Source organism: Thyridium curvatum (genome assembly GCF_004353045.1).
Source record: "Thyridium curvatum strain D216 chromosome Unknown NODE_103_length_128479_cov_82.219210, whole genome shotgun sequence".
Taxonomy (NCBI): domain Eukaryota; kingdom Fungi; phylum Ascomycota; class Sordariomycetes; order Thyridiales; family Thyridiaceae; genus Thyridium; species Thyridium curvatum.
The window spans coordinates 82268-95723 of NW_022156858.1; the positions used below are offsets into that span (position 1 = coordinate 82268).

Below are 13456 nucleotides of genomic sequence, written 5' to 3' on the forward strand. Positions count from 1 at the left end.
ACAGTTGTTGAGCATACTTTAGATGATCATAGACCACTTCGATCCGCGCCCACCCGTCGCCCGCGTGTGCCGGCTGGCTGCGGGACGGATAACTAAACTGTCTTGCTGCCGCTGGGCAACATCGTAGAGACCTATTAACACGGCCTCACTGCCGGCCTGGAGGGTCGAAAGGCTGCCGTCGGGTTCGATGGGAAACTGCGGTGGTACGCGGGATCGCCTATCAACTTACACGATTCAAGCCAAGTTGAGCACTTGGGGTGATCCTAGACAAGTTTCATCGGTGCCCAGCTGAGAAAAGCTTATCCCCGATACCAAGTTCTCCTTTGTGAGTACTGTACTTCAGGTTGGTAATGTAGGGTGGACAGGAATTATGGCTGCCTCTGGGCGTGGGAACCATGCCGGTACCTGATTCTCGCCTGCGCCGCCAGCTGGCTTGAAGGCATGTCTCACCACTCGAAGCCCCACAGCAGCTTCCAGGAAGCTCGCAGCGCGATTTGGGTGCAAGTCGGGCTCGCGCTAAGGCCCAAAGGGGCTCTGCCTTGGCGGCATTGGATCAGTGGAGGCCACTGGGAGGGCCTGCATTTTGGTGCATTTGCTGGTAGCACCTCATTGATCGAATCCACCTAGCCTGTCCTTGGGGCCATCCTCTTCTTGGCTTGGCACCACTTCTCCGGCAGAAGGGCGGCGCCATTCATCGTCATCACTCCAATTTCCCTCCCTCAACTCGAACTTCCAACCGAGAAGAAGCGCGCGAGACCAAAGAAGCTTCTTGTCATGTCCCTCTTTTCCTCGTCCCCTTCTAGACCACCCTTCTAGTATTGCGTAATCAATATTTCTTGATTTTTTTAGGTGACAATTCCTTGATAGCATATTATTCACTCCCGAACTGGACGCCCTTCCCGCGCTACCTAGTCGACCGCGCAACCTTCCCGCGCTACCTAGTCGACCGCGCAAGAGAGAGAGGATGGTACGGACATCTCGGTAGCCCTTCGTGACATCATGTTTGGCTCGCGGAGACATCGCCAGCCGGTTCAGGTACGTTGGACATCAACCCCCCCTTTTCCGTGACGGGCCTCCCGCAAGCTTGACTCGGTTTGATATTTGAGTTTTGAGCTGCTCCATCGGCCTCATAAGTACACACACCCATCGCCTGGGTCGCGACTCCAGCTTGCCGGCCTGCCCATACCCTCCGTACCATATCCATCACAAGGAGAGTGCAAGCAATGCTAATGTGGCCTTTGAAATCGCAGCCTCTGACGACGGCGACGGCGAACCCAAATGCTGCGACAGCGGCCCTATCCGCCTTCAAGCGTCAGGAATCTCCCTCCACGACCTCCCTTTCCAGCGCTGCAGCGGCGGCCGCCCTCAGGGCTCGACCTGCGACACCCACGAATGTGTCCGAGGTCCAGACGAAGCGAACGCTGCGCCGGAGCGCGTCGGCCTCGTCCCGCGGGACACTCGACCAGCAGAATGCTCGGCGCCTGGAGAGGCGTGCGAGCTCCAGCTCCATGACTGAGCGCACCTTTCGCTCCCCCAGTCCGCACCGGCCCTCGAGCAGCGGCTCCAACGGCCATCGCTACTCCCAGAGTGCCGGACCCGAAGACCTACCGCCCGTGCCGAGCATTCCGAAGAGTGTCACCGAGGGTCAGCATCATCGGAAAGCGAATAGCTTGGGGTTCACCAGCCAGCCGCTGAAGCTTGCATCTGAAAAGCTCGGGAAGGACACGCAAGGGACATGGTTCGGCAAAGCTGCTGTGGGAGATGCGTCTAACGTGCGCACATCCGACGCGATCATGAGCTCGGCTGTGAGCACGCCGCAGAAAGAACCGCGCCCGAGCAGCAGATCATCTTCGGTCAACTTCTCATACCCTGCGCGTACCCGGGTCGCTTCGCCGCCTCCGGGGGAAGACATCTACGAGCATGAGCCAGAAGTGTCAGAGCCGACAACCAGGAGAAGATCGGTCGCGATATCTCCCGATGGCGTCAGGGCGCCGAAACACAGGCACAGCCAGGAACCCACCATGGTGTACGATCCCAACTCGAGGCGTATGGTGCCGCAGATCAGCACCCTTATGAAGGAGCAGGAGATACAGGATGCGGCGGACAAACCTCGACCGCGTAAAAAGAAGCAAGCGGCGTCGAAAGCAGGTTCCCACCTTGCTCATGGCTCGGTAGCCAGGACGACTGGGACAGCCGTGCACGACGACGTTGGTCCACCAAAGCCGCCCAGAGCACAAACCTCTACTCCTCCACCTCAGACGTACGAGGCTGAATATGACGAGCCAGCTGTCAAGGCAATCATCGGATCACCCAAGCAGCAACGAAGAGAGGAACCGCAGGAACGACGAAGTGATGTGCCAGCGACGGACTTCTTACCTCTTGTTGATGATCAGAGCGACAATCATCCCATCGAGGGGAAATCTGAACCAGAGCCGGACCTGTTCGTGGCAACAGGCCATGCTGCGCCCGAAGTTGCACCGGTCGAAGAGGCACGGCCTGAGCCCAAACAGCAAGTCCCAGCAGCTGATGATGCTACAAAATCAACGACTGCAGCCGTTGCCAGGACAGAGAGGGAGCATCAGGAAATCCCGAGCCACCAGGTCATCCCGCCTACTCCACCGGCCGAGCTTCCTGCAGAAGTGTCACATCAGCTCGAGAGGGTCGCACCCGCTGAACCCAAGGCCGTTGCGTTTGAGCCCAGGGAAGCCCATGCTGTGCGCCAAGAAAGGACACACTCCAATAGCCCAGCCCGCGCAGCGCACTTTGGCCCTGTCGTTCATGATAGTTTGACAGTCCGGCATTCGCCGCCTTCCAGGTCCATTTCACCTAGAAAATCGGCCCTCAAGCAACACAGCCCATCCAGGGGTGCGTCCCCATCCGACGATACCTCCGAGGCATCTGCTCCCGCATCTACCGTGGTGTCGCCGCACCGAGAGGAGCCTGGGTCTCACCGCAAGAAGTCCGTAAGGGTGAGCTTTGATGACCAGAATACTGGCGTTGTGGGACAGGCCGCACCAACTGATCGATCTTCATCCCCGATCCTGCCCAGTCCTCAGTCTGCCCGGCGGCCCTGGTACGGCAGCCTTGGCATTGGCAAGAAGAAAGACCATATGTCTCTGGATGACGATGAGATCATGAAGCCCCGTCCGGCGCTGCCGTCTTTTGGCAGTGTTCGGGAAAAGAAGCTGAAGGAGCATACCGAGGAGCGCCCGCTTGTCAGACCTCATGAGCCTTCACACTCGCCGCCGAGATCCAGTTCGCCCCCCGTACTCTCGTCAATCACGGGTACGGCTGGGGAAGAGACGCAGGAGCCCATTGGCCAGTCTAGCGACCAAGCCATTGGCTCGCTACTAGCTCAGGAGCAATCGCGAAATCCCGCGAATATTTCCCGCTTTAGAGAACCGCTTCCTCCTGTGGTGACGTCTATCGAAGGCAGCGGATATGTTTCTGATAGCAGCAGCTCGACCTCCGAATCAAGTGACGCAGACCTCGTGGCTTCGACACCAGGACTGAGGCAAGAAGAGAGCACGGCCACGACGATTCCAGAGACGGAGCCGCTGTCCAAACCGCTGGATATTCCCGCTGATATTGTCGAGACGACCGCTGCGGACGACGAACCATCGCGGAGCGATCCAGCCGAGACGCACCCTGCCGCAAAGGAGTTTGTTGCCCCCGCCGACTCGATCCCTACGATTGCCATCAGCCACCCCAGTCAAGAGAAGCTGCCGCAGACCAAGTCAAACCTTCTTGGTGTCCCAGGCACCTTCCCCGAGGACGACTCGGACTCTTCTTTCCACGAGGTCGATGAAAAGGCTGGTTCTTCTTTGCCTGCGCCCGCCAGACAAGCCGCTTTAGAGCCGGTAGCCCAAGACGCGGATGCCCACTCCAGTCCTCAGACGCCTGCTACTGTGCTCGCGACACGGATCCCGGTGATCGAAGAGGAGTCGGATGAATCCGGCAGTAGTATTTATAGTGATGCCTACGAAGATTTGTCCGACATGGAGGGTGACGGGTTCCTATCCCTGGATGCTGTGGTCGAGAGTCCGGTCGCCACGAGTGTAGCCAAGAGCCCATTCGCATCGGCCACGAACACGCCGTCACAGCCCAAGGTGGAGGCCATACAGCCTGTACAGAAGCAGGTGGCCATTGCCAACGCAACACCCGAGCCCGTCAAGACCGAGGATGACTGGGAGAACGCCAAGTCTTACTGGCGCAGCCTCACGGCGGAGAAGCGCGCACAGTTGGAAAAGGAAGCTATGGATGAGGCTGCCGTCGATGCCGACCTCGAGGAAAACAAAGCGCCGAAGAAGCCGCGTAGGAAGAAGTCTGTCGAGAAGAAGACGGCAGAAAGACGAGCCATTGAGAAGATCCATGCCGACCCCGAGAGGACGTATATGATTAAGCCCGGTACTAAGGTTGGGGCCGATGGCGTTACGCCGACGATGCGGAGCACTATGCGCGGAGAGCAGAAGTCTCGGCAGCAACCGGCCGGCGCCCAGGATGATGGCGCCACGCGGATGCGCAAGTCTCTGCGGACAAATGGTCCCAAAGCAGCATCCGCCCCCGTCAAAGCTCCCCGGCCCAAGTCCTTGCCTGTCCAGTCTGCGGCGGCTTCTACTGCTACGAGACATGCTAGAAATATGTCGGATGCTTCATCGACGGCAACTGCGCCCGGCAGGCCGAACGGCTTCTCCACTCTCAGAAGGCGAGGATCAGACTCGAGCGAGAGCAGCTTCAAGCGCAGCCGGCCGCGCACCAGCGAGGGCTTTGGCTTCCGGCGGACCATGAGGACTGCTGAGCCATCTTCGCCCGCCTCCGTTGAGGGAGGTCGGGATCGGAGCAGCCGCTTCTCGCTCCGGTCTCTGTCGCCGAGCGGCTCGGCCTTCCGACAGTCTCCGTCCGGCGGCATGGGCATGCGCTCGACACTACGTGACTCGGGGGCAAAGCAAAGCAAAGGTGGCTTCTTCAGCCGTTCGAGCGGCAGCAAGTCACAGTCTAGGTCCAAGGGCAAGTCTTCGAGTCGCTTTGACGATTCGAGTGACGAGGATGTCCGCCGCCCGATGACCTTCAGCAGCCGGTTCGACGACTCGAGCGACGACGAAGTCGTTCCTGCCAAGCTGCCTCCTCTCAGCATCCCCAAGACGATGCGCAGCAGCAGGGGACCTACCCTCGCTGACAAGAGCCCGCCCCTACCCGAGGAGATAGAGGAGTCATCGCCCGAGCTGCCCGACAGCGACGAGGATGCGCAGCGGGGGGCTGCTGGGGCAGGCATGCTCCCACAGCCCGGCGCGGGCGGTGCGAACCTGGGCACCGGTACGATCCGGCGGTCGCGCTCCGGCCGAGGCGAGCTCTCCATGTCGCCTACTTCCCCCACCGCCGCGGCCCCCAAGCACCAGCGGCGCAGCAGCTTCATGTCGGTGCTGCGGCGCAAGAAGGGCGAGGGCAGCAAGATCCAGCGGGCCGAGGTGACGGAGAGCGCGGCGCGCAGGGACACCAAGCTCGAGCGCAGCCAGCAGGAGCTCGCGGCGATGCGCAGCAACAGCCTCAAGAAGCAGCAGCAGGGCGGCCCGCGGCTGCAGAAGCGCAGCGCTACGTCTGACGGGTGGCCGCTGCGCGACGGGGACGAGGACGAGGGCGAGGACGACGGGGAGGAGGAGGAGCAGGTGCAGGTGCGCCCGGCTACGTCGAGCGGAGTCCCCGCCGCCGCCGAGGGCGGGCCCGGCCGGCGGCCTAGTTTCCTGCAGCGGCGGACCATGTCGGGCATGTCTCAGGGGGTGGTGAGCACCGACGGCGTCGGCGGGGAGCAGCGCAAGAAGAAGAAGTTTGGGGCGCTGAGGAGGATGTTTAGATTGGACGATTGAAGGGGTGGGGGGAGGGGGGTTGGTTTCTGGGACATATCACCAGGGTCATCACGGTGGTGGTGAGAGTACATACGCGCATACCTACTTTTCCTTGTTTCAAAACCTCGTCCTTCTTTGGCTCTCTTACCTAGGATCGGATGGACGAGGCGAAAGATTGTTGTTCTAGGGGCATTTGCAAGATACTGCTGCCCATCCAACCGCGCACGCGGTCCCTCACATTTTGTTTTCTTCTATTTCATCTCACAAGTTTCTTCTTTGGCTGTGTACACGAAGTAAAGGAAAGGGGGGGGGGGGGGTTGGAGGAAGGCATATACGCATTCATACCCCAGAGATCAGACTCTCGCACCAGGGCGGCTTCCCTTATTTTTTTTCCTTTGCCTGTTTTTGATACTGTTGGGTACATAGGATGGAAAATGGAGAAACACTGGATTGAGAACACTGGATTCTAGAATACACGCTCACACCGCCAAAGGGGTACTATCTTTGCTGAATTGGTTTGCTTCCATTCTTGGTGTACATTTGGACGCGCCTCTTGGGCTTGGTTGGAACTCGGTGGTATATCTACCTTCGGGTGTGGAGGAGGAAACAGCAAGGCTGTGATAGTCGCTTGTGGTCCTGGGGATAGTCTGTGTATGATAACTACCTAATTACTTCACCCTTTCCGCAGCAACCTCGAAGTCATCACAGCTTGCTGGCCGTGTCTAATAAAACCGACGGAATAACAAGATACGAGAGAATGCCTCTGGCTCAGCGTCGAACCACCACATGCTAGGATATCGACTCCACAAGCATAGCTACACACCGTGACACACTGGCGGTGACGTTGGAATCCACAATGCTCTAGATCTTCCCCCCTTCGACGTGGCCCTGGCAGACGAGAAAGATAGATCATCGGGAATAAGACCCCCTGTTGGAGGAGAAGCGGAGTCCATTTCGAGACAAAGGTCCTGATTCAGGAGCCTGCAACCCCCACGGCAGCTCCTCTGGGAATTGGGGCCCCTCCTTGGGCTGGCAACGGGCTGAGAGAACAAGGGAAGGAAGAAAAAAAGAAGGTATTTGCAATCTCAGGTGGTGTACTTGCCAGCTTTCCAAGGAGATCGACATGGGGGTTTTACGTCAAGCGCGATGCCATTCTGGGTCTGCCGAAGGACGGCGTGGTGGGCGTGGTACATACGGAGTACAGCTGGAGCTCTCTGATAGCTCTTTTGGAACCCCCCATGGCCCATTGGGGACTTTTGGCTGGGCACAGCCTGTGGAGCTGGTGTGGAGACGCTGTCTGTTCAACCTCCGATCTTCGCGCCTCATGGATGTTGGGGCGGCATCCCCGTCCGTCTCCGCCGCCTCCGCCTGGGATCTGGTTGTGACTCTGCAGCTTGCAGCTTGCAGATGCAGAGGCTTGCACACCGGCGGTGTTGCGTTGTGCTCTTGCGTCGAATGGGGAGCAGATGTCTACGAAGCCCACTCTTGTCAATGTAACGGCAGGGTAGGATTTCCCAGCTCGACCTAGGTACTTCAGGTAAAAGCACTTGCGAGGACTGCGAATTCCTACCAGCTTAGGTAGGTCTAGCAAGGCCTAGGTGCCTTGAGATCATGAAAGAAAGACGAGCAGAAAAAAAAATAAGGGCCGTCATGCGCTGCAAGAGCAGGGTACGTACAGATAGCTTGGAGGAGCTATGGCATTTTTTGTCTCGAGCCAACTGGGCCGGCCAGGCGGCGGGGTTCCCGAGTGGAGGCTGTCGAGGGGCGGAAACGGTCTAGAGAGGCTGAGAGGGAGCGATCTTGAGGAGCTTGAGTAATGTGCTGGTGGGCTCTTGGGGGTTCTTGTGGTTACCTAGCATGCTTCGATGTTGATCATCAGCGAGGATCTGTTGACGAGGAGGGGGCGGCTCTAAGTATGTGCTTACATTGGCACACAGGACACGCAACTCTCAATTCCTCTGCTGGCATTTCCTGATTCCCTTCTTTCTTCATCACCACCATACACTGACTGAAGAGGCTGGCAGTTGAAGCTTCCTGCAGTCCATTGACTCTTTGTTTAGCATCTGCGTCTTGTTGGGATTCACAAGCCAATTCTGATAAGCTTAACTTATACATAGCACAAGCTCTGCCTCCCGCAACTTAGTGTCAACTACGTCACAGCTTCAAATCCACCACGCACGCCCTTGGGGAACCGAACAATTCCAACTCAGACCTGTCTCAACTTTTTTATCACTTTGAAAACAAAGTATTGAGAGAAATCAAAGGAGCTTGACGCCCTTCGCCCTTTGTTTCTCGCCTTGCTTTTCTTCTTTCTCACAGCAGAGATCTCAATTGGCACTACATCATCATCAACGCCACAACCAGCAAGCCAAGATGTTCACTCTCCGGGCCTTCAGGACCGCCATGCGCACCGCGCGCCCTGCCATGGGCATGTGCGCCGTCGCCCCCGCGGCGGCCCGCCCCATCCACAGCACCCCGATGCGCCGCAGCACCAAGAGCGAGAACGACGGGCCGGACACGGCCGACCCGGAGCACCCCGAGACGGCCGGCAGCTTCGCGCGCACGGACGCCACGGTGACGGTCGAGTACCCCGAGGACCACGAGCTGCCGTCCTCGGCCCCCGTCGAGGGCGCCGGCCGCGCCGGCGTGCAGGTCTACCCCACGCTGGCCACCTTCTCCCTGCAGGGCAAGGTCGGCGTCGTCACGGGCGGCGCCAGGGGCCTGGGCCTGGTCATGGGCCAGGGCATGGTCGTCAGCGGTGCTGACCTGGCGATTGTCGATCTGAACAGTAAGTGCCCTTTCTCATCTTTCAACCACTAGGCAGATCCTTTTAGGCCCTCGATCAAGCAAAAAGTTCTAGAAGAGCCCGATGGCTGATTCAGCTCGCGTACAGAGGAGGAGGGCATCAAGCAGGCCGAGAACATCATCGAGACCTTCAAGGCCGATAACCCCAATGCCAAGAAGCTCCCCAAGGTCACGGCTCACTACGCCGACGTCGGCGACCCGGAGTCGGTCGACGCCTGCATCGCCGAGATCATCAAGGAGCATGGCAAGATCGACAACCTCGTCACCTCGGCCGGCTTCACCGAGAACTTTGAAGCGACCAAGTACCCCATCGACCGTATGAGGAAGCTGTGGGCGGTCAACGTCGACGGGACCTACCTCTTTGCCACCGCCGTCGCCCGCCACCTCATGGAGCGCGAGTCCAAGGGCAGCATGGTCTTCATCGGCAGCATGTCTGGCAGCATTGTCAACGTCCCTCAGCCCCAGGCGTGAGTCCAGTCCCGATTTCCAAGCAGGAAGCAGCAGAGAAGGGAACGAAAAGGTAGCTGACTTTTGTGAATCACAACAGACCGTACAACAGCGCCAAGGCGGCCGTCCGCCACCTCGCGGCCTCGCTGGCCGTTGAGTGGGCGCACGCCGGCATCCGCGTCAACTGCATCTCGCCCGGCTACATGCTCACTGCTCTGTAAGTTCGACACGGACCATGGGCAATACCTCTACAGGCCGAGTTCTTTTGTTTTTGGTTTCACTCTCGCTAACGTTTGTAACCATCTCTTAGTACGCAGAAGATCCTCGATGACAACCCGGACCTCAAGGAGAAGTGGACCTCGCTCATCCCGCAGGGCAAGATGGGTGCTCCCGAGGACCTCATGGGCCCCGTCACCTTCCTCCTGTCCAACGCCTCCGACTACGTCACTGGCGCCGACCTGCGCGTCGACGGTGGCTACACCGTCACTTAAGGAGCCCTTTAATCTTTCTTTCTTCTCCGTGTAGGGGAGAAGAAACGGAATGAAAAGGGGAATGAAAAGAAAAGGGGAATGAAAAGAAAAGGAGAGAGATAGAGGCACGCAGATGATCGATGCCTTCTGTAGATTACTTCTCGTAGCGTCTGCATTACGGAGATGGGAAGGAATATTACCCCATACAAAATTGAGACTGGTCTTACCCCGGAACCATTGGCCTTTTCTCTCTTTGAGCAGTGTGGACGCGAGAGTTTGTCTAGTCCGAGTCTCTTGAGTGAGTGGTGGTTTGCAAAAAGGAAAGATGATAGAATCGCCATGGAGGGAGCCTTGGCTTGATGACTGAGTAAAGTCATGTACTTCCTCGAGAGGTACCTCGACTACATGCGGCTGGAGGAGCGTCGGGAGGACGGGCGAAACATGCTCGCAGCTTCCCGAGGATGATTATTACATGTCATGTTACACAGCACTGTTGCGTCCATCTGCCGTCACGGCAGTCTCGCCCATATCCGGCTGAGGTTCCCCGGTTCGACTAAAGGCCTCGACCCGTTCCCTATCATATCCTGTTCTCCAAATGATAAAATGTGACGATTTTTTTTTCTTTCTTTTGGGTCACGAGGACCATCGCATCGTCCCGTGCTGACATTCGTTCGTTGCAGCGCGGGAACACACTCCCGGTTGCCGTGGTCTAGTACTACAAGTAATATCAACGATCGATACCCGTCGTATTTAGTGTTATGTCAGGGATATGCATGCATACATACTTGATGTACATACATTGATCCCTCCGGCCTTGGGAGTGGTGTTCGGCACCGACCCCGAAGCTGATATGAGTGCGAGGCGCGGCACACACACACTTCTCTCTGCATGTGCATCTGATGTCCATGACCAATGGGTGATATCACCCTCGACATGGGAGGGTGTCGTCAAAATCTGTTGGGCGAAGAGGTCATGCCCAACCAGCTTTCTGGGGTTAACAACCTGAAAGTTACTAGTCAAGGGTGCATGTTTTTTTCAAAGGAGAAAGCAACTGGCTTTTCTGAGAATTCGGAGAGTCCATTGCACCCAGCCTACATGAAAAAATCGGTGAGGTTTTCTCTTACAGCTTGGACCGGATGCGGGCTCCACTAACATGTGTGAATGCTTGCTAGTGCTAAATTAGCCGGCTTTTTCCAACATCGGGCAACATGGCCGAGTGGTTAAGGCGAGAGACTAGAAATCTCTTCCGTTCGCGGGCGCAGGTTCGAATCCTGCTGTTGTCGATTTTCTTTTGCTTCTCTCATTCAAAGATCTCTGTCTTTCTCTCCCTCCCTTTTCGTTTTTTTTTTTCTTTTGGTCATTCGATTCTTTCTGTTTCAAATTGGTTATTGAAACTGTCAGCAGAGCAAGTACTGTGCCATTGTCTCTTAGTCAAGTAGTGTTAGTGACCCAGCACTAGCTTCAACACGTCATGAATCATATGCATATTTACAGAATCTGGTTTTACAAAAGTGCCGATATTGGGGCCAAGATAACAATATCGAGTACTTGTCTATGCTTCGATACTTCAATATTTGTTGGGAAGCATGTGATATCAGCCGCTGCTTTTATAGTGTCCTTGGCTTACAGATGCCGGTTCCTGCAGGTTTGAATACTGTGTGGTGGTCAGCTCTGCAGGTGGTGAAGCACACTGATACGAACCCGTCAATTTAGAATCCCTCTTGGGGGGGCATATTCTCACATGCAAGGCCCTGTATCGGGACTTTTTGTGGTGGGTGTGCTCGTGGTAGGCTAAATGCAGAGCAAGGCTGCAGCCTGGAAAGGGAGGGGGAGCGGAAGTTGCACCGGGAAGCTTGGAGGCTCTGTGTTTTGCATATGTGAACTTGGGATATGCGGTTGCTGGGTGCACACTTCCGGACCAGATAAATCAAAGACAGTCTTATGAGAGCTTGCTTGTTGGTTGTAATGGACGTCGGCAGGCCCCGGCTCGTGGGGAGCAAAGGGCCTCCCAGAGGAGCCATCGACTTGCCCACGGATCATACCGGTCTCCTCGATGACCATGCCATGACAAATCTGTTGGTTTTGTTTCCCTCCCCCCTTCTTTACTAGGTAAATCCTTCTACAGGTGTGCAGCGTATCACCAACACAGGATACAGTTTCAAATCCCCGCCCATTTCGACATTGCAATCCTGGGAGATGGGTCCTCATCTATGCTTCTTCCCAAGAGGTACTCGCCGGTACCAAAATAGACCAAGAGAATTGTGGAAGGAGACAAGGGACAACGTCAGCCGTGTGATCGTTGAGATCATCGCTGGTTCCGCATTCACACCCAAACAAGCCGTGCTTATGGGAATGGCAGCTAGCCAAAGGATTGGCTTGATACCTACGCCAATCTCCTCCTGCAGACGCGCAGACGCCCCCGGACCCGGGTGCCGACGTCGACTGCCAGCCAATCGCCAGCGTTGGAGCCCGTCGGTCCAGGGCTGAGCAAAAGCCTCGGTCTGGGTCACACGACGTCGCTTTGTCCTTCCCCGCAAACCCGGAAGGAGATCAGAAGACCCCATTTCCTTGCGGTAGGGGTGGAAAGAACTTCCTAAAAGGAGGATTACCTTGGGTAAGAAGTTGGAACCTGGTTCACTTTCCGGGATGACGGGGCACCGAACAGAGCGCAATTATTGGGTGGGAAACACGTTGTTTCCCATGTCAACCGAAATTGCGGCCGGTTCCCCACGCGTCTTGGGTCATGTTGCGGACGGGCAAACTTTCCTTTTTTCTTTTACGTACTTGTACTCTATGACCTGGCGGTCCTCAATTGACTAAAAGGCCCTTTTGGCGGCCAACGGCAGGCTTCCGTATGGTCGGGGTGGGAGACGGAGAAGCCTTCCGGGGAGGTCTTGTGATGCTGATTCTTGATTTGCATCGAGCCCGGCGGCTTAGTTTTTGCTTTTTTTTTTTGCCAACCCCGGCTGCTTGAGTGATGCTGGTTGGTGAGACATGGCGCAGTCAAGGTTAATCTTTCGCGGCTTTACGACGTGAGGTGAGGTAGGCTCCTCCTCCACACACCATGTATGGGCAAGGGCCATCCCGCGTCTCCGGTTTGGTCGCGTGGAGAATCCCTGATCCTTGTGTCGTGTCATTCGGTCAGTGCATCAAGCTGTGTACTCGCTGTGACTTTTTGGGTTCGAGCGGCAGCCACGGAGGGAGTGGTTTGCTTGGATTCCCGAGATTGGCTCCCTGTCTACAGTTATGTACTTGCGCGAAGTAGTAGCGGTGAACGAGGGACTGTCAGATAGCCACGTTACTTGGCACTTCTCTTGTCTGCCTGAAGATCGTGACGAGTGTCAAGGCGGTGGCGGGCGGTCATGGCAACGTCAAAGCGAACGTTCCCTGCTCACTGTCTGGCGTGTTGCGTAAAACAAAAACCAGCTCACCATATCGAGATACAGGCAATCAACTGCTCTGCCGCATTGAGAGGAGACGGGAAAGCCGTCCAGCACCACCCTTCGCGGAGGATAGTCCAGAAGGCGACACCCGCAGCCGGAAATGCAACAGAAGGACCTTCTGGAATGCCGACTCTGGTGACTTCTCGTCTGGGTAGAGTTGCAAACAAGCGTGCGAAGGGTGTGGGAGGGATACCTACACGCATCTGCATGGCCAGGTTTGATATGGGTCCCCGGCGGCGGGCTGCAGCTGACAGCATGCTGCATTGCCGTTGATTGACCGCTGCGGGCATGTGCCTGTTCATGTGCCCATACCGCGCAGTCCTAATTGCAAGGTTCTGTCTCCTGCCAAGACGCTATTATCGATGTCCAATCCCGGGGGACGGGATATGCAGGCATCTCGAGTTAATTACCGCGCCGGGCTGAGTTTGCTGGCTGTTTGAAATGAGCTGGT

General features: G+C 56.8%; 2 protein-coding genes across 2 annotated transcripts; both read left to right on the plus strand.

Annotated features, from left to right (window-relative positions):
- Positions 1-1223: 1223 nt before the first annotated feature.
- E0L32_011324 (uncharacterized protein) lies at positions 1224-5861 on the plus strand (the record flags this gene model as incomplete). The annotated part of the gene is made up of 1 exon (XM_031134041.1): positions 1224-5861. The coding sequence occupies one exon, from the start codon at positions 1224-1226 to the stop codon at positions 5859-5861; it is 4638 nt and encodes a 1545-aa protein (XP_031000718.1).
- Positions 5862-8213: 2352 nt separating this feature from the next.
- E0L32_011325 (uncharacterized protein) lies at positions 8214-9583 on the plus strand (the record flags this gene model as incomplete). The annotated part of the gene is made up of 4 exons (XM_031134042.1): positions 8214-8628; positions 8734-9112; positions 9205-9309; positions 9403-9583. The coding sequence occupies 4 exons, from the start codon at positions 8214-8216 to the stop codon at positions 9581-9583; spliced, it is 1080 nt and encodes a 359-aa protein (XP_031000719.1).
- Positions 9584-13456: the final 3873 nt, after the last annotated feature.